This window comes from Podarcis pityusensis (assembly GCF_964106645.2).
Source record: "Podarcis pityusensis genome assembly, chromosome: 8".
Taxonomy (NCBI): Eukaryota; Metazoa; Chordata; class Lepidosauria; order Squamata; family Lacertidae; genus Podarcis; species Podarcis pityusensis.
Genome location: NC_138033.1, coordinates 35,089,235 through 35,109,366, shown reverse-complemented (window position 1 = coordinate 35,109,366; position 20,132 = coordinate 35,089,235). Strand labels below are relative to the sequence as shown.

Genomic DNA, 20,132 nt, shown 5'->3' with positions numbered 1-20,132 from the left:
GGATAAAACTGCTATAATTATAAAACTAGTAAAACCATTTTTTAAAAAACAGGGCAGAATGATATAAATTCAACAAAAGAGGTGGGTCCCACAAAGCAGAATTAAAACTTCGGTTTAAGAGGTGAATCTTCACCTGTACAATAAATATTCCAGACACATTTCTGCAGGGAGGAAACTCCATAATTTAGGGCCTGCCACAGAGAGAGCCCTCTTCTGGACCTGCATTTCTGACCAGTGGAAGTCTTAAAATAGTCTTCAAGGGATTCCACACACAGAGCACAATGCAATAGTCCAGTCTGAACAGTATCAGGGCATAGAGTACACTGGTCTTTCCAAAAGGGGCCATAGCTGGAAAAAAGGCACTTCAGGTCACCAAGGCTACCTAAACCTCCAGGGGCAGTAGTGGATCTAGGAGCACCGCCAAGCTATGAACCGGCTACTTCCAGGGGAGTGCAGCCACATCCAGAACAGGTAATCTCCAACCTCCTAGACTCAGCAATTCAGAACACACAACATCTTTGTCGTCTCAGGATTCACCTTCAATTTACTGGTCCACATCTAGCCTCCAAGCACTGGTCTGTTATGGGTCATCACACACTTCTATGTATCTGAATGGTGCTGGAAAGTTGACTAGAAAGAAGCGATGCATTGGTGAAAAATAAGTTACCTCACTTATCCTCAATGTCGGCAGCTGATACAAAGGGGTAGAGCACACAATCTCCTGCACTGCACCAACTGCTAGGAGCTGAAACAGACCAGGAAAGAGAGTTCAGGTGATTGCCTCCTCAATGTAAGGGAGAGGTTCTAGCCAAGTGACTGACTCACTTGGGCAAAGGCTAGACTCACGAGGTACAGGCAGCAGCCAAGGAGGCCAAGCTTCACCACTACAGCTTTGTTCAATGCTAATCCTGGTTGGGATCCTGGTTGGGGCAGGAAGATGGATTTCCTACCCTTCCCCCTAGTCATTTAAGGTGTAGTAGCTCCACAGGCTACAAAACCAACTACACAGTATGAGCGTCATGGGTTATGAATCTATTTGCATACTGAACTGATCAATTGTGCCTACACCAATGGACCACCCAGTCCCTATGGCAAAAATGCTTCTGTCTGAGCAATTGTTAAGTTCTTATTTATTCAAGTAATGGCAGGGGAAGCCCTAACGCTTCTGTCCCACAGTACTGTACAAAAATTCTTGGTCAAATAACCAAACCAAACTGTGTGTTGGATTTAGTCACACAAACTAGCAGGCATGACTAAAAAGTTGTTCCTGTGACTCAAGAGCATACAGACTGGAAACCTTATTTATACAAATATTGCTCATTTGGGCCTATATCCTGGACTCTCCCCACTGTACTACCAACCCCACCCCACTTTATTCATAACCATCAGCAGAGAGCATCCCTCAGACTAATTAACAAAGATGATGTTTTCCCATGATATATCACTATAGGTGAAAAGTGTGTTTGGAGCAAGGATGTGAATAGTTGAAGAATCCATGAGGAAGGATGCAGTGTCTCTCTGCATACTCTGTTCACACATCACACTTGAATGAGGGGGTTCCTGCCTACAAGGAACAGGACACCCAATGTGAGGGGCAGAAGGCAGGCTCTAGACAAACTAAGAACAAATCTCACTCAACTATTTTGTTTGGAATAAGACAAACCACCATCCCAGTTCAGATGACTTGCCAAGCCAAAACATGGCTTAGCTCACAGTAGCACTAGAGGCAGAGCACCCTGGGAACCCATGCATTGATGTGAAGCCATGGTTTAGCATGAAGCTTAGCATCATGCGCAGAGTGAGGCACCATTCAAAACTCTGAGCAGCATGTCTTCCGTCTCATAAAATGTGGGAGCAGAACACAGTTCTGCCCCTACCATCTAGGCAGCCAGCCACTAATCTCCCTCAGAAATAGCCTTGCTCATCTAAAGTATGAATTTCTAAACTCTTGATGATAGAAGTACATTTTTTTACTGAGTTTAAAATGAAGAAACGCACTTCGTCAAACTTCAAAAGGTTTAGAGCATGCAAGAGTAAGAATTACACTACCTGTAGCCCAGCATATTCCTGCAATAATTGTGCCTCTGGGCTTGCTTTTTGTCAGGCGGAAAACCCAGGGCACTGACTGGTGGAGGGATGCAACAGGCAACCTCTTCCTGCAATCCTTGGAGGTAGATAATTCTGTAGTGTCAGAAATGGCTGAATGATCCAAACAAAGACAAGGCAGAATTACCCACCTCCATAGAAGGTGGAAAAAAGAAAGCCAGAGGCCTCCCTTCAATGGATCATGCAGACTGCCTTCTGTGGGCGGGCACTCTGGGCTCTCAAAAAGGTTTCTATAATTATGAAAGAACACATACAATTTGGGAATTACTAATCTTAAAAGCAAGAGGAAATCAGCTGCTAGTCTCCCCTAGAAACTGCCTGGCTCATCACACAGCAGAACACTCACTCCAACCTGAAGTGCCTGTCGTCCTCCCTCATCCCTATTTTAGCAGACAACCTCCACATAGCTTACCAGTACCATCTTATCTCCACAGGAAGATTCTTGTCCTCAGGCTTTCTCATATGCCATTCCTCATTTCATTTCAAGTTTGCCCTAGTCCCCAGGAATCTCTTACTCATCGCCAGTACATCCCCAAGTCTCCAACCTACTATTTTAAACTCTAAGGAAATCTCATTTTCTAGACAAGACGTATTCAAGATTATATAGCAGGGATAGGGAACCTGTGGCCCTCCAGATTATGGTGGCTGCCAACACCCATCAGCTCTAGCCAGCAAGGCAAATGGTTGGAGGACCACATACTCTCCAATCCTTGTTACACACTATGTTACCAATCCATGTATTCATTCATTCAAATTTAAAGTCACCATTCAACATTATTACAAACAAAACCCTCTATTTTAAAGCACTTCCAAAAGAATGCAACAAATTTAAAACCATAATTAAAACTTTAAAAATACAGCTCAGCAAGTGAACAAACAAACAAATCAATATTAGCAAAGAGGGTTAAGGGCTAGTAAAAGTCAAGCTATTTCCCCCTCCGTACTCAACACACTATTATGTTTGGCAACAGAAAAGTGGCCAGAGTAGTTATTCCTTGAGGAGCAACAATCAGCCTCACTCATTTAGCTGCACCTATCACTAGGACAGAGGAGTGGTGAAAGTGAGCTTAGTATTGTTTCATACTGGAGAAAGAAACTGAGAAGAAAATTGTAATCACCACAGATTTAAGCTTGGCCCAGCTCACCGACCATAATAAAGAGCAGGTCCATGTGGAATGTTGTTTATCTTCTTCCTACCAGCATGCAGAGGAACTATACCATGATCCCTGGTTTAGTATTATATAAAAAAACAGTTATCACTGTGATTTACTTTGCTCCAACAAAACATACCAAGCAAGCCAAGAACAAACCTTGGCTACAGATGGCGATTTGCTGTGAGTGAAACAAACCATGCAGCCTGGGTTCGTGGTTTGCTTCTTCCACATGCATGAAAGGAGAAGTAAGCAGGTGTGCTGAACTAGCAAAGGGTAAGCCACAGCTACATCGTGCTGGAAGACATTGCTTCATACCCTCCCATGGCAGATACTACACATTCAAAGATTCTGGTTTCTTAAACCTCAGGCACAAAAAGGACAAAGACCATTATCATTGCCTAAATAAGCAGCACCAATGTCCATAGCTACATCATTACAATGCTGCTACTTTAATGCTTTAGAGCATTCAAACCACTTCACATAATTTTTTCTTAGCAAAGCAAAGTAGGCAGTCCTTCACAAGGAGGAAACTGGGCAGCTCACAATCCTATACCACAGCAACCCAGAGGCAAGAAATGCTAGTATTAACACTGCTACTATGAAGCAGAACCCAGGTAAATGTGCTAGGATAAAGAGTATGAATGTGTATGCACTAGAAAGCCATATTTAACAGAAGGGAGTCTATTTGTAAGAAGAGATATTTTACCCTGTGTGTTATACCCTGCCCTCCAAAGACCAAATTTCAATGCATTCTTTGAAAGGGGACTCGCCCTCCCTCAAAACATTTATCTGGGTGCTGTTAAATAACAGCTGTGTCAATGCCAGCTTTTCTAACCTTCTGGGCTGCTATCCTGGAGGTCTCTGAGCTGTCAAATGCTACCTGCCTACTGAGAGAAGTGCATGCAAAGTGCCCTGAAGAGCTGCACTTAAAACAGTAGCTTTCGTCACTGTTATTAATGACATAATTATGATTACCGTTATCATCGCAAACGACACCTTAGAGGGTAGCACTGTGCCGCAGCAACACTATTTGTTAGTCTTTAAAGGTACCACAAGGCTCTTATCTTTCTGCAACGGTCCAACACCACTACCCTTCAGAAAGCTGTTATGCTAATGTAAGCAATAACAACAATACTGTGTATTAATTGCATGCATGTGGGTTATCATGGAAGTCAGATGTGGCTCAATTTTCTTGGCCTGCGGGCCACATTCACCCTCGGCCAACCCTCTGAGGGCTGCATGGCAGTGGTGGGTGTGGCCACCCCACACTCTTTTAAGTGTGTGCACTCTTCACACACACAGCCACACCTCAGGTAATCCATACCAAACAACTGTCCATTTCTACACCCATCAATCTGACATCTGAGGAAAACTCTGAGGATTTGCAGGCACACCAGGCTCAACCCACTTTAGCGCTGCATCTACTTTAGTTCCAGTTTTCTTTTTGCTGTCACCACCCAAATTAGCAAAATCTTGTGGGGAGGGAAGGGAGAGAAAAAACTGCTGAGTGTGGTGGTGGTGGGGAGAGCAGATCAGGCCCCCAATCTGAGGGCTAGCCACCCATAATGCAAGCCATGTATTAGATACTAAAATGATGTAAGACCATGCATATGTATACACACACTCGTGTCACTATCACCTGTGTATATATGTATATGCATACGTACATATGTGTGGATCAGTTATGCACATTTGTTATCATAGAGAGAGAGAGAGAGAGAGATTAAATAGATCACACACGCACAAAGGCATTGTACACATGCAGGCTCTTTCCCACCCTCGGCCCCACTGCCAGGACTTTCATCATTGTCACAATTAATGAATTAAAGCTTGGGGCGGGTTACAGCGTTAAGACACTATTAAAAAAAAAATTAAGAGAAATTATCATCCTCCTGTGCGCTGGGCTTCTCCCCACTCGCCCATCCACCCGCAGGGCCCTTTCTTCGCTCCTACTTCAAGATCAGGATCGGGCCCTGTCCTCCCCCCGCCCCTCCACTTCCTCCCCCGGCCCCCTCCCCTCCCTCTCCTTCCCCGCCAGGCGCCCCTCCTCTCAACTCACCTCAGCCGCTCCACGCTGGCTGCCGCCTTCCATTCAGCCCGTCAAGGCCAGAGAAGAAGCGCCGTGCTGGCGGCGGGCAGTGGCGGGGCGGCCTCTTTGTGCCACCGCGCGCTTATTTCTCCTCAGCCAGCGGCGGGAAGGAAAGGCGGCGGCGGCGGCGGCGGAGCAAGAGGCCTCCGCGGACCCTCCCCGTTCCGAGAGCGAGCGCGCCGCGGCTCCGCCCACCTCCCCGCCAGGCCGCCGCCGCTCCTCGCTCCGTATCCCCAAGGCAACTAGCCACGCCCCCTCCTCTTCGTCGCTTTCCACTCACGCGGCCCATTCTCAAATTGCTAGAAGCGAAGCTCCGCCCACGCCGCTCGGAAGGGAGGCTGGCCAATCCTAAGCGCCCGCCTGTCCCTTCCCACCCCTATTATTTTTTTAACCAACCCAGTCGCAGACGCCGCTTTCAGGACTCGCTGGTTTGTTTGCGACGGAAGCCTCGGTTGGCTGGCTCGATGGGTGAGGAAAAGGAACGCGGCGTCCGATTGGGTGACTCGGAGGCGGAAGAGGCGGGGAGACCGTGGGGGTAAAGGGGGCGGGGCTGTCATTGGTGCGGCCGGGACTCCGTCCACAAAGGTGGGCTCGGGAGGAAGAGGAAGGAAGGCCCCGCTGGAGGGGTCCATGGCGGAGAGGTGGGTGTCGCGGGCCGCCTTCCGGCTCTAGGAGGCCGTTGAGACTGGGGGGAGTGCGGGGATGGTAACTGGAATAGCGAAATTATTTATTAATAATGAATGATAATTAAAATAAGTTATTAACAAGATATTCTATCTTAGTAGTAGTAATAGTAGTGGTGCTGTTATTTATTTATTGCCCGCCACTCACCCTTAGGCCACAAGGCGGGTTACAGCGTTAAAACACAATTTAAAAGCAACTTATGGATGGACCCTCGTCCTTACAGTTTTCTTAAAATCGAATGTCTGGACCCACACAATGAGGATGAATATTATTGATATAATACCGATGAAATGCTGTTGATAGCAATGCCATTGTTTATTAAAGCTACGACTGTACTTTAAAAATTTATTTAAAGCAATATATAAAATTTCTTTAAAAATAAGTTTTCTCAAGGTGGCCTCTAGTTAATGGGATATGCATTTAAGAAGCAACATCTGCAATTATTTTCAACTTAAAAACAGGATTTAACTTTAAAGCCTTTTGCACTCCTATAAAAAGTCATATTACTATTTCAGATGGGGAGTAGTTTAAAATCCAGCTTCTAATTTCAGTTAAAAGCAGATTGATATAAAAAGGTTTTTAAAGCTTGCAAGCAAGGAGTGTTACATATGTAAGGCACCTTGTTTGTTTAAGAGGGAACGGTTGTGACATCTGTACCTTCCTCAGGTTGTGAACAGTAAGGGGGCAAGTAATTGCACTCATTGCAGTCTTTTTTTTCTAACTGGAGGAACCTTTTTAAGTGTGAAGGAATTTGAGTGAAATAATTCACATTGATGAGAGGTATTCTAGCTAAGGGATCTGTAAGGAGCCAGTAGGCCAGCCTTTTCTCAGGTGCAAGCACTGGTTGACTTAATTCATGATTGGAGTCACTTGCTTGCTCAGAGCAGCTGCATCCTGACATTAAAAACTGCATGCTGGCTCAGCTTCTTCCTTTCATTACAAAGCTGTTTTATCCTGTGTGCAACACCTGCAGATCCATTGCTGAAACTCCAAGGTCTATGTAAGATAAAATAAATTCTGCACTGAAAAATAAATGATGTAAGCAGTGCTGTTTTGTTCAATATATGTGTAATTTAGCTCAGCTTCCATTTTCGCATAATGGAGAATAAAATTCTATTGCTACTCATGGAAGTGAGAGGTGAAGGCCACTTTTTAAAAAGGGGGATTAGACAATTCAGTAGAAAACATGAGGTTTGTCAATAACGACAAGTCATGACTATATACTGCTGCCAAGATTTGTGATGGGTGTGTCTCTCAACGGTTACTGGGGAGCAACAGCAGGAGATAGCATTTGTTCCAATATCCTGCTTATTGACTTTCCAGAGGCATCGTCGTGTTAGCCATTATGGACGATGGGATGCTGGACTAGATATGACTTTAGTCTTATATTGCAAGGCTTTTTAATGCAATTCATATAATATGCATTAAAAAAAACATGGCATGGAGATGGCTACTATGCAGACCCTGTAAGAGACTAAATGATATCTGTTTTTGACAAACATGTCGTCGTGTTTTGTTGCTGTGTACAGCAAATGGTGGAATTTTACAGGTGATAGTCCTGACTTTTCTGTTAAGAAGGAACTCCTGTTTCTGATTAATGGGGAAAGTGGGAGACTGAATTTAACATCTCAGTCCATAGAACAGAGAGGGAATGTATCAGGTCCTCTACAAAACTCCCCCCAGGACACATTCTCTTTTCCATATCTATTAAAGGCAGCAGATGTCTGGAAACTTAGCAGCATTGTGGGGTCACTTCTTCCACAATCCATTTGTGGCAAATGCTCCACATGTCAAGTCCAAGTACCACTTTAGTGCTTGCTATAGGGCATAAACTGCCTCCTTCCTGCAATTCATTGTGCTTTGCCCCTGGTCTTTTGAGGTAGGGGGAATTAGCGGTGGTACAGCATAGTAGATGTAGGCAGGGATATTGTAGGCATGCTTCTGACTCTAATTTATTTCTCACTGAGATGGTCTACACACAGTGTATTTGGACTGCACCATTGCAGGGTGGGAATTTACCTTACTGAATACAGTGGTGCCTCGCAAGACGAAATTAATTCGTTCCGTGAATTTTTTCGTCTAGCGAATTTTTCGTCTTGCGAAGCACGAAATCCCATAGGAATGCATTGAAAATCAATTAATGCGTTCCTATGGTCAAAAAAAGTCCAAACAAAGCCAAATTTGGTACAACAAGAGTTTATTAAGTGCTCTTTAAAGTCACACATACTGTAAAGAGCATTTCAAAATTCAAACCCAGAAATTTTTTTAAAAAACAGCAGAGTGGCCCAATGGTCACAGAAAATCATAAAAATGCAGAAAAAAAACCACAAGCTTCCAGATTCTTGCAAACCCCTCCCCAACTGTTCCCCCAGCCACCCAGCACACAGAAATTCAAATCCAGAATTTTTTTTAGAAACAGCAGAGTGGCCCAATGGTCACAGAAAATCATAAAAATGCAGGGGGGAAAACCACACAAACTTCCAGATTCTTGCAAACCCCTCCCCAAAACCAAGTCCTTGAATTCCAAACACCCCAACCCAAAATCCAACCCCCCCAAAAAAGTTTTAAAAGCTTAACTTACCAAATGGCTGCAAAAGAAGTTTTGGAAAAGCTTCAAAAATCACCAAAGTCTTTAAAAACCTCAAAAAAGGCTACTATGTACACTGCGTTCTATGAGTTGCTCCTCGAAGTCAAGTCGCAACCGTATTAACGGTGTTAAGAAAAAGGAAACAAACTTGCAAGACGTTTTCGTCTTGCGAAGCAAGCCCATAGGGAAATTCGTCTTGCGAAGCAGCTCAAAAAACGGAAAACCCTTTCGTCTAGTGAGTTTTCCGTCTTGCGAGGCATTCGTCTTGCGGGGCACCACTGTACTTCTGTGTGAAATGTACCTCCCTCTAGAAAACTGTGTGTCAAGGAGATCTAGCCTAGCCTTCTACCTGAAAACTGGTTTCCTATATGCGTGGATTGGGTTAAGAATTATTTGCATGGCAGTGCACTGCATGGCCAGTTCTATGCCAGAGAGTTCAGTGTGTCTCTATATGTAGGGAATAGAAACTGTCCTGCTCCTAACTCTCTTCTCTGCACAGGCTGCTCCACAATGGATGGAGGAGAAGGTAGTGCCGACCTCGTGATTAACAAAAGGTTTGTGTCTGAAGCGGAGATAGAAGAACGGCGCAAGCGAAGGCAGGAAGAATGGGAGAAGGTTCGGAAACCCGAAGACCCTGAAGGTATTTGACTGTTGATTGGGGAATTGCTGAATAGAGAGGTAGTAGGAGAGCTCAGACTACCGTTACAATACCGATCAATCCCTCAAAGCCTGCTCTACCTGAAACTCCTCCCCATGAGAGATTGTTGGAAGTTATCCATCTTCACCTTTTCCTATCTAGCCACAGGTAGCTTATCTGTTGTCGTATGATATTTTACCTCTAGTGAAATGGGGCCAGAACATCCTAGGGTTCTGGGAGACAAACCTTTTTCAACAGTCCGTAGTACAGTGGTACCTTGGTTCTCAAACGCCTTGGTACTCAAACAACTTGGAACCCAAACACTGCAAACCTGGAAGTAAGTGTTCCGGTTTGCAAACCTTTTTCGGAAGCCAAACGTGCTCTGTTTTGAGTGTTACGCTTCTGATTTGAGTGCCACACTTCCGCTTTGAGTGTTACGCTGAGGTCTGCCTGTTTTTGCTATTTTGCGTTTTTGTTTTTGGGACTTTTTTGTTTTGTTTTTGGGACTGTGTGAAACCCAGTTCAACTACTAATTGATTGATTGTGTGACTGTAGTACATTGTTTATTGCTTTCATTATATGGATCAATGGTCTTGTTAGATAGTAAAATTCATGTTAAATTGCTGTTTTAGGGGTTGTTTTTAAAAGTCTGGAATGGATTAATCCATTTTGCATTACTTTCTATGGGAAAGTGTGCCTTGGTTTTTGAATGGACTTCTGGAACGGATTAAGTTTGAGAAGCAAGGTACCCCTGTACAGGGGTACCTTGGGTTAAGAACTTAATTCATTCTGGAGGTTCATTCTTAACCTGAAACTGTTCTTAACCTGAGGTACAACTTTAGCTAATGGGGCCTGCCGCGCCGCCACCACACTTTTCTGTTCTCATCCTGAAGCAAAATTCTTAACACGAGGTACTATTTCTGGGTTAGCGGAGCCTGTCACCTGAAGCTTGTACAAAAACAAATTGCAAGAGCTTCTAAGGACTTAGTGGGACAGAGTAGGATCAAACGGAGACTAAAGACTGTTTAGGCATGATTCAAACACTCAGTTGTTACTTTTTAGCACAGTAATGATGAGGAATGTGTTGCAATTTTTGAAGCATTTAATATTTTGTTATGTAAATATTAAAGGAACAGCTCTGTGAAGCAGGTCAGCACTATTTTATTAATGCAGCGGGGGTGGTGGAATGGGACATTGAAACTGGTTAAGAGCCATTTGCCTGAAGCAGGGATAGGGAGCCATAGGTTGCCTTTCCATCTAGCCTGACCCCTTCTCCAAGTTCCTCCCCTCCTCCTTTGGATGAAGAGATCTGTTGCATTCCTGATTGGCAGGAGCATCAGAGCAATGGGGAGTGGTGGAAGTGGCACGGCTGCCCTCTCTTCTCCACCAATCAGATGGGTAGTATCAGGGAGGGGTGGTTGGGTTTACTTTCCCACTCCCTCATTCCAATGCCAATCTTGGACACTGCGATTTAATTTGAGGAAAAGTGTTGTAGCAATATGAGGCGGACCTTCACTGAGATTGCAGGGAAGGAAGGGGGAGTGGTGTTAGGTGGTGGTGGTGGGTCCCACCTCCAGTATATGCCCCTTCCTGGCTGCTTTTTGTTTAAGCTTGCATAGCCTAAAGCCACCAAGTGAGTTCATAGCAGATGTGAGATTTGAATCCAGGGTTCTTGCTCTGCTGTTCAGCTTCACAGTCACGTTACTGCAGCAGCTTGCTGGGGTGTTAGGGAGCAATGTTTTGGAGGTTCTGTGGTTAGAGCATCTATTTCACAAGCAGAAGGTCCCTGGTTCAACTTCTAGAGGCATTTCCACATAGGACTCACAACAGCCCCTTCTTGAAATCCTGGAGAGCAACAGCCAGTCAGTGTTGACAATACTGAGCTGATGGGCCAATGGTCTGATAGCTTCCTAGGCTTCTGTGCTAATAAGGAGGCAAAATCGGTTGGATATGCTGAGAGGGGCAGCCTTGCACAAAGCAATCTCTTGAAAACAGCAGAGCATAAGGGATGGAGAAGTGGCTGCATTTTGCTCCCCCTGTGATTCAGGAAAAGTTCATCAGGGCAAGTTCTTGTTGGGTGTTTGTTCTTGGGGCAACATTTTGATTTGGAGAAGATACATTATTGTTACTCCCATTTGGGTTAAGCGTTTGCATTTATATTGTTGGCCTTGCTATGAATGAGTTGTTTAATCTGCATGCATATTTATACGATGTTTTCCTTACCCTTATTTGTATGATTACAGAAATTTTGTTATGTCTTGTAATTGTTTGTGAGTTACTTTGCTGTATTTTATTGTATAAACTTTTCTGAAGTTGGAGCCACCTTGAGCATGGCTTACCATGAGAGTCAAACAAATAAACTGTTGATGAAACTATCAGCAAAGTCTGATAAACCTGGCTTGTAAAGAGCCACTTGCCTATTGCCTATAGTCAGAATCCCTTTCAGGTGACAAACAAATGGATCTTCACAGAAGTTGCTTCTCATTTCCTTTTAGTCCAAAAGCGGCTAGCGGGTAGCATCAAGGCTAGTAGACCTGGAATGTCTCTGAGATTATTGGCAAGGCTGTCAGAGACTGTACTGGGAGCAAGTTTTATTTCATAGTGGCCACCTGTACAACTTCTTTCTTCTCCATCTCCCAGAATGCCCCGAGGAGGTGTACGACCCCCGCTCGCTCTACGAAAGGCTCCAGGAGCAGAAGGACAAGAAGCAGCAGGAGTTTGAGGAGCAGTTCAAGTTCAGTAAGTTCCAGTAAGCATCTTTGTGAATCCTGACACAGGGGAGCCGCACTGAACGGCTTCAGTGCTTTTTGTGAAAATCCTGTCCTGAGCAAAGCAGGCCCCTATATCTCTGAGCTCCTTGAAGAATTCTGAGAACAATTTCTGGGGGACAAGGAAAAGGAACAGGAGCCTGTCTGCCAAAGTACTGGCAGAAGAGGGGATGTCCTGGTTCCCGTAACATAACTGAGCCATTGCTAGCATGGCTGCCTATCTCTGCACTTGTCTCTAGAGGCTAGAAGAGATCATGTGTTCCCAGCTCCAGAGTCTAGGGCAGAAAGACCTCCTGTTAAAGCACTGCAGTGTCATGTGGATCAGAATAGGAACATGCTGCAGAGGAAGGGCAAGATGGTGCTGGCTTTGCAGCTAAATGGCTTATTCAAGTCTGTTCTCCTGTCGCCTCCTCTTTCAGAAAACATGGTCAGAGGCCTAGACGAAGAGGAGACCAAGTTCCTCGATGAGGTTTCTCGGCAGCAAGCGCTAATAGAGAAGCAGCGGCGAGAAGAGGATCTCAAAGAGCTGAATGAGTACAGAATATCCTTTGCATTGAAGCACTTCCTATTGTAAAGTTGGAAGTAAGAAGGGGCAGGTGGCTTGTTTAGCACTCGGGTGCGGTTTGGGGTGTCGTGGCGATCTGAAGAGCTGGAGCTTAATTTCCACAGCCCATTTCATTTTTTTTACTAGAGCTGTATTCTCGCTTTGCTATGGATGAATTTGAGAACAGAGCTTGTGGGTTTGTTATTCAGGATGTGTTAAACTTAAATAATTTGATCTGGCTGTGAATGAAAACAAGAGGACTCTTGGAGATGTGGCAACAGGTTGGTGACTGGCACCAGGGCCCCCACAACATTTGTTTTGGTGGCCTGCCATTATTTGGGGTCACCTGACCCCTCCACATCCCTTTTGTGAGTTTATTCACAGATCAGAAAGGAATCTTTTTGTGCTTGGCATCCAGGGAATGGGTAAGCATTGCTGGTGACCAGATTTGTAGACTTTTGGAACAGAATTTTTCATCTGGGCTTGAAGCTCTTGTGGCTCTGGTAGCTGGGCCGATTCTTCTAAGTGTGGATATCAGGGGTGGACAGCCTCCAGGTGCTAGGGACTACAACTCCCATCATCCCTTGCCACTGGCTGTGCTGGCTTGGGCTGATAGCCTGGGAGGCTCTAGGCCTTGCTGATCTGTGTGTTGCCCTGTCCATAGTACTTTTCCCAGGCTCTGCTCCAGAGCCTTCCCTCACACCACCCCTTTCTTCCATATCTTTCCCAGCACCCCCCTCCACATTTGAACCCATCAGTTTCTTCACTGAACTTCTCTGGTCTTGACCTGGGAACCATCTCAGAAACTCAAATGTTGACTGCACTGCCTTATGTGGAGTGAAGCCAGTGACCCACCTAGCTCGGTATTCCCCACACTGGCAGACAGGGGCTTTCCAAGGCCTCAGCTGCAGGTCCTTCCCCAGCCCCACCTGGAGATGCTGGAAATTGAACCTTTCATATTGTGTGCTGCTAAGCATGAACTACCAGTTTGTAACTTTTACTGAGTTCTTTAATGGGTAAAGTTGGTCAGAGTGACTCATTCTGTGCTTGAATGGTGTGAATTTCACCCCAAGCCCTGTTGGAATAGGGTGGGGTTTGTGTGAGTGTTAACGCTCACCCACCCACCCACCTAATATTTCAAGAGGCATGTTTGGTATTTGAGGCTCTCCACCAGATGGTGCCAGAGAGCTTCCTTTAGCAGTACTGTTGAGCATCTCAAAAAAACAACAAAGCCAGTAATATACATATTTTTAAAAATATAGATAGCATTAGCTTGTTTGGAGGGAGATTATTATCTGCACTTTAAAAAAGCATGCATTTTAAATGGAAAGTTGTATCCAACAAAGTTCTACTCAGAGTAAACATTGAAACTGGGAAGTGCAAGTTCTTAATGTCCATTAACTTCAGTGGGTCTACTCTGAGTAGGACTCGGATTGGATGCATTGGATGTCACATCTAGCGTGGCCCTATGTAAATGTGGGGAAGGTGCTTCAGGAATGTGACGGGGTGGTTAGATTTTTATCTGGGCAGCTGAATGATGCCAATTACTATAAAATCCACTGGTGCTTAATGCATTTGATAACTGATTTTATTTGAGTAAATAATTACTCAAATAATTCAAATGATTGATTCACTGGTGTTCCTGATGGAAAGGTTTAGAGTCCTGATGGAAAACAAATCCACAAAGATTGGTTTCCTTCTCCTCCTGTGCAGGTTTTAATAAGTGTACACACACTGCCTCTTCTAAGGTATTGGGGTTACTGGTACCCTTGCAGCCTGGCAGGACTGGGACTACAGGCGCCAATGTAAGGGCGGGTTTGGCTGCTCTGGATTTCTTGCACACCCGTCAGTCCTCAGATTCCACTTGATCCTTAACCTTTGAGTCCACAGCACTTTGTCAAAGGTGGGGGTCAGTGCTGACCTGAAGAAGGAAGCAGACAAGAAACTGCTGGCGAAATCAGCAGAAAACAAGAGCAAGTTCTCACAGGCAAAGCTGTTGGCTGGAGCTGTGAAACATCGGAGGTAAGTTCCCAGATGAATGAAGGGCCCTTGTTGATGGAAAGTAAACAAGCTAACCTTTTGAGGCTTAAAATTGACCATTGCAATGTGGGGTGTGAAGTGGGGTAGATTCTGGAGTTTAAAATCTCCCAGGCAGAAATATACCAGGCTTTCCCATCTGAATAGGAGATGTAAAGCCCATTGTTATTTTTTAAATTTACTGTATTTACTCGAATCTAATGCTCACCTTTTTTGGCCAATTTACACTGCGAAAATCAAGGTGTGCATAAGATTCTATGGCACATTTACATTTGCCAGCAAATGGTTTCAGGGTTTTGAAAATTGTGGTGTGCTTTAGATTCAATGGCGCATTAGACTCGAGTAAATATGATATTAGTGCTTTTTTGCCATGGCAACTCAGTGACCTACAGAACAACTTGCAGTGCCGCCGCCCCCCCCCCCCCCCGTGGTTCCAGTCCTCTTTTTTGACTTTGCATTGTTTCCTTTCAGTTCAGAAGGTGCCAACAGCGTGAAAAGACTGAAACTCGATCCGGATCCTGACCATGACAAGACTCCAGGTAGGTGTGTTTGCATGGTGGGTTACGCTAGGCCTCATATCGCCTGCTGTGCATTGGTCATGTTGCCTTCATGAACAGCTGATCAGTCAGTTGGGGGGGGGAGTGAAGGAAGGGATGCATCCTGTTGCAGAATATTGGGCAAAACCCATGAGGCGGCTTTCCTGGGGAAAAGTGATATTGCAGTGAACCTAAGACGAGCCTGCTGGATCAGGCCAGTGGCCCATCCCGTTCAGCATCCCATTCTCACAGTGGCCAACCATATGCTTGTAAGCATTACCGCCTCTGACTGTGGAGTGCATATCACTTGTCTTCTCAAAGCAATGGTGATGTCATGAGCTGATAATTCAGTGACCTCTGTCCTAGAGCAATGGTCTTAAGCTGACAGGTTCAGGCTCGCAAGTGGATTGTGTCTGGACACCTCATGGGTAGCAGATGTATATGTATGTAAATGAAAGCTCAGCCCATGTTGTGAGGGCTTGGGTTAAAGGGCATATATCTTCATGGGGCTATGACAAATTCATGGAGGATAAGGCTCTCAGTGGCAACTGGTCATGATGGCTGGGAATCATCTCCAGTATCTGGGATGCTCACTTCCCTCTGAACCTCAGTTGTGGGGGAATACAAGCAAGATAATGAAACTGCACCACTGTCCCGCTTGCTGGCTTCCCATCCACAGCTGGGTAGTAGCTATGGGAACAGGATGTTGGATTAACAGGGACTTTGGTCTGACCAGCAGGGTTCTTCTGTTCTGATGGGGGTCCTTGGTCTGTAATGTTTGAAGGTAACTGAAGGAAAGTAATGAAGCAGATCTGTAGCTGAAAGGCCAGCAGCATCAGCTTTGCTCACCGAGGCTGTATTCACATGGCGGTTTATTCTGCTTCCCTGTTAGTTTCATTGTGAAAGTGAGTGCCATAATTTAACTATACACTGTGAATAAGTGGTTTTTAAAATCTGTCCTGAAAACCTTTCCTCTGGCCACATTTTCCATGCCATGCATAACTTTATAAACTTCTATCATGCCGCCTCTTACTCACCTTTCCTCTAAACTAAGAAGTTCCAAAAGCCTTTCCCCATAGTGGAATCTCTACATCCCTGTGGTCGTTTTGGTTGCCCTTTTCTGAACCTTTTGAGGTGAGGAGACCAATACCATACACAGTATTCCAAATGTGGTTGCTCCATAGATTTGTATTGGCAGCTTTATTTTCCAATCTTCCTCTCCCAACCCCCCTCCACGGCTCTCTTCCAGAAAAGCCGCCCTGTGTTCCTCTGAGCAGCGGCTCCATGAGCGGCTCTGCCCTCCACTGTCCCTCGGCTGCCGTCTGCATTGGGATCCTGCCGGGCCTCGGGGCCTACTCTGGGAGCAGCGACTCAGAGTCCAGCTCGGACAGCGAAGGGACCATCAACTCCACCGGGAAGATCGTCTCCTCCGTGTTTCGGGGAAGCAACTTCTTTGATGCTCCGCTGTAGGCGTCTCCCCAGCCCCTTAGAAGCATGGGTAGGGATGCTCGTCATTTCTCTGTTTCCATCCCAACCATCCCCTAGACTTGCAACTTCTGTTCTCCTGTCTCTTATTTTCCAGAGAATACCAAAATAATGTACTGAATCAGTCTTTGTGCGTGTCTCTCTTCATATCCCCTGTCCTTCTCTCCGCTCTAAGACATGTGTTCAGTTTGGGAAGGGAGTACAGATTGGGGGAGACACAAATCTTCAATATCCAGAAAATCCAGAAAAGCATCCATTGTACCAACAGCAACAAAAGACTTGAGGCTTCTGAGGTTTACAGATGAGGACAGGAAATTCCTTGTATTTTTAAAAAGATTCCATGAATGAAAAGGTTGTTTGCTGGGGGTGTGTTCCAAGTTGGTTTTACAAAGAAGCATTTTTAGGGTGTAGCTGTCTGGCAGGTGCTGACATATGGGTTGGCTGGCTCTCTCTCTTTAGTTTTTAAGTATTGGTTTTGTTGTGGGGAGAGTGCAAAATTGAGCAGATGGTAATGTGGATTGTCATGACACTGTAACGACGTTTTAGTGTTGCATCTGATTAAAGAACTCCTCAATGCATTATTATTTTTACCTTGGAGCTTGCCATCTCTATTCACTTCTTATGCCTTACTTAGCTGTTTTCTCTTCAGTGCAGGCTCCTGGCCAGGTGTATCTCAGGTGCCCAAATTCCTTGTGAAGCGGTATGTGTGTGGGCATCTTCAGGGCAGCCTTTGCCAACCTAGTGCCCGCCATATGCTTTCAACCACAGCTCACATCAGTGTTGGGAGCTGTAAGCCAGGGCACCAGGTTGGCAAAAGCACTTGAGCAAACTTGGAAGCTTGACTGTACTCAATTTCTGCAAATTGCATGTATTTTATGGGATACTGCAGGGTGTCAGCAACTTGAACCTAAGCCGTCATTCAAGGAAATGATGGAGAATAGAATTAAAAGCTGCTACCTGCCAATGCTGTGTGCTTGGGCTTAGAAGCATGACTCCATCACACTTTATTTTCCCCAGTACTTTTTCCTCACTGTTGCTATGAGCAGTTAAGAAAGTGAAGATTCTTCCTAAACACAGGATTATATAATATGGGAAGCTAGTGCTGTGGCAAATTTGAGATTCGGATATTGTGGATTTTTGTTATATACCACTTAAAATGACAGAGAGCAGAATGGTGTAGAGCCAGAGAGAAAGTGGAGGAGGAGGAAGCAAGCAGCAAAGCGCAGGAATGGTGTGGGATGAAGCAGAAGTTGCTTCCAGGAAGCAGGGAGGTTTGGGAGACAGGTTTGAAAAAATTAAGTGTGTGTATGTATATGCCTGTGTGTGCTATGCACATACTGGCCACACTTGCCACTAGCATACACACACAAGGACTGGCCAAGAGGTTATGGTCCTCGAGTTTGCCATCCCTGTTCTAGGCCACTGGCTACAGGTTCCTATTGCTGTCTCACCTGTCAAACCTGAGTTGCAGAGCTCCAAACTGACCACACCAGGGTTTCATGAAGCTGCAAAGAGTCCATGGTTGTTTATTAACCTGAGTATAACAAATATAACATGTACACAGTATAAAAATGAACATTGAGCATGAGAAGTATGACACATCCATGAACTGTCCACATTTCTTTGGGCAATGGGATATCAAGAACTTCACGGCTTGGAAAGTTCTGGGCGTAAAAATTTTCCTCTCATTCCACAAAAAAAATATCATACAAAGTACATTCAAATACTTAAAAGTTGATTCTCAGGGCTGGGAAGGGAAAATGTCCTGCATTGACAACAGTTTCCTTGGCCCAGGAATCTCAGGCCTGGTGGCTTCCCATGTTGCACTTTTGGGGTGGTCAGGGCTCTTTGTTGCGTCTCTTAAATTAAATCATCTTAAATCAAAAAGTACAAATTGTTTGAAACCACATAAGACATGCAACCGTCTGCCATCGACACATTTGGGGCACATGCAGGCAAAGAACAGTTTGTAGGCTGGGCCCTAGGCAGGTTCTGAGTTGATGGGCGGCAAGTTCTGGTGCTTGAAATACTGTACTACTTGTTGTGGCAGCTCCGCCAGGACAGCTTTGGCCAGGGTTTCCTTCGGTGCCTGAAAGAAGAAAGCCAGTGCTGTTCAAGCTTCTCCACCATGAAATAAAATAAATACTGTATTTTTCGCTCCACAAGGCGCACCGGACCATAAGGCACACCTAGCTTTTTTGGGGGGGGGGGGATCAAGAAAAAAATCTTACCCCCCCCCCAAAAGAGCAAAGAAGCCAAGACAGCGAGCGGGATCCAAGGGAGCGGCGGCAAGGTTGCAAAGCCTTTGGAGCGCAGCGCAAGTTCCCGCTGCGCTCCAAAGGCTTCAGGGATAGCCGCCTGAAGCTTTTGGAGCGCAGCGGGAACTCGCGCTGCGCTCCAAAGGCTTCGGGTTCCTTTCGCTGAAGCCAGGAGAGTCTTGCTCCCTCTGCGCTTTGGAGGCTTCGTGTTGCTATCGCTGAAGCCAAGAAGCCTGCATTCGCTCCATAGGACGCACACACATTTCCCCTTAATTTTTGGAGGGGAAAAAGTGCGTCCTATAGAGCGAAAAATACGGTAAGTAGATACAGTTTCAGGCTTTTCACTGAGGCCACTTCACACATTCAGCCGCTGCCGCGATATCAAAGCAACGTATAACTATGCCTGTTTTCTGTATCCTGAAGGCATCCACCACGGAGTCGTGGTCAGTGGAGTTGGTAGGGTTAGGCCAGCCTTCCAGACGTTTTGGACCACAATTCCCATCAACCCTGGCCGATATGGGAGTTGCAGTCCAAAACGTTGGTCTGACTGAGCAGAAAACAGCTTCATATATCCGTTTAGTGACCCTAAGACAGGCAGTATGTCTCAGTGGTGATTTAAGAACAGAACACAAGCTTTTCTGGACTGAAACAAACGTTAACCTAAGCCAGCATCCCAAAAAGTCCACAGCTTATGGTGAAGGGCGGGTAACAAATAAATTAAAATAATAGCACTTAGGGCTGGCAAAGCCTTTCACACTCACACTACGGAATTCCCGGAAGGGCACAAATTGGACGATGTCACGCACAGCCTCCTCTCCCGTGTAAGACCGGACCACGCGGCTGTCTCCATCCAGGAACTCCATGGCTGCGAAGTCCGCATTCCCCACTCCCACGATGATGATGGACATGGGCAGCTTGGAGGCTTGCACAACGGCATGCCGCGTCTCGTCCATGTCACTGATGACGCCGTCAGTGATGATCAAGAGGATGAAGTATTGCTGAAGAAGCAGGGCGAAAAAGCGAAAAGTCAGACACGTTCCATGGTATGGTGACATGGGTTGAGCAGTTTGAGATGATGAGCCAGGAGCTGGGACAGTCCTGCTCAGTTGCAAGGAGGGAGGGGCACCTGGCCTGACACTGGAACATTGGTGTCAGTAAGGCCAAAAGAGTTGTGTGTTGGGGTGATTCAGTGGATTGGCAGGGGAAGATGGAGATGGCTCACATCCAAAGGGCACCCTGCTCTCTCG

The 20,132-nt window shown here is 45.6% G+C and overlaps 3 protein-coding genes across 4 annotated transcripts in view; 1 reads left to right on the top strand and 2 right to left on the bottom strand.

Annotated features, from left to right (window-relative positions):
- Window positions 1–5,582, bottom strand: part of RSPRY1 (ring finger and SPRY domain containing 1) — a 42,877-nt gene extending 37,295 nt beyond the window's left edge. The window contains exons 1-2 of one of the 2 annotated variants that reach the window (XM_081017027.1): window positions 5,320–5,582; window positions 668–745 (exon numbers count right to left, since the gene is read on the bottom strand). The gene's annotated coding sequence lies outside the window, so the exon portion shown is untranslated. The remainder of the gene's footprint in view (window positions 1–667; window positions 746–5,319) is intronic. The other variant, XM_081017026.1, reaches the window with a different exon arrangement.
- Window positions 5,583–5,858: 276 nt separating this feature from the next.
- Window positions 5,859–17,205, top strand: PSME3IP1 (proteasome activator subunit 3 interacting protein 1). The gene is made up of 7 exons (XM_081017085.1): window positions 5,859–5,990; window positions 9,120–9,260; window positions 11,898–11,996; window positions 12,445–12,567; window positions 14,459–14,591; window positions 15,078–15,145; window positions 16,392–17,205. Exons 2-7 carry the CDS (start codon window positions 9,131–9,133, stop codon window positions 16,610–16,612), a joined length of 774 nt encoding a protein of 257 aa, XP_080873211.1. The 5' UTR covers window positions 5,859–5,990; window positions 9,120–9,130; the 3' UTR covers window positions 16,613–17,205.
- Window positions 17,206–18,137: 932 nt separating this feature from the next.
- Window positions 18,138–20,132, bottom strand: part of CPNE2 (copine 2) — an 80,720-nt gene continuing 78,725 nt past the window's right edge. Inside the window, exons 15-16 of the mRNA XM_081017041.1 lie at window positions 19,647–19,883; window positions 18,138–18,716 (exon numbers count right to left, since the gene is read on the bottom strand). Coding sequence (XP_080873167.1) covers window positions 18,609–18,716; window positions 19,647–19,883 — 345 coding nt within the window. The 3' untranslated portion in view covers window positions 18,138–18,608. The remainder of the gene's footprint in view (window positions 18,717–19,646; window positions 19,884–20,132) is intronic.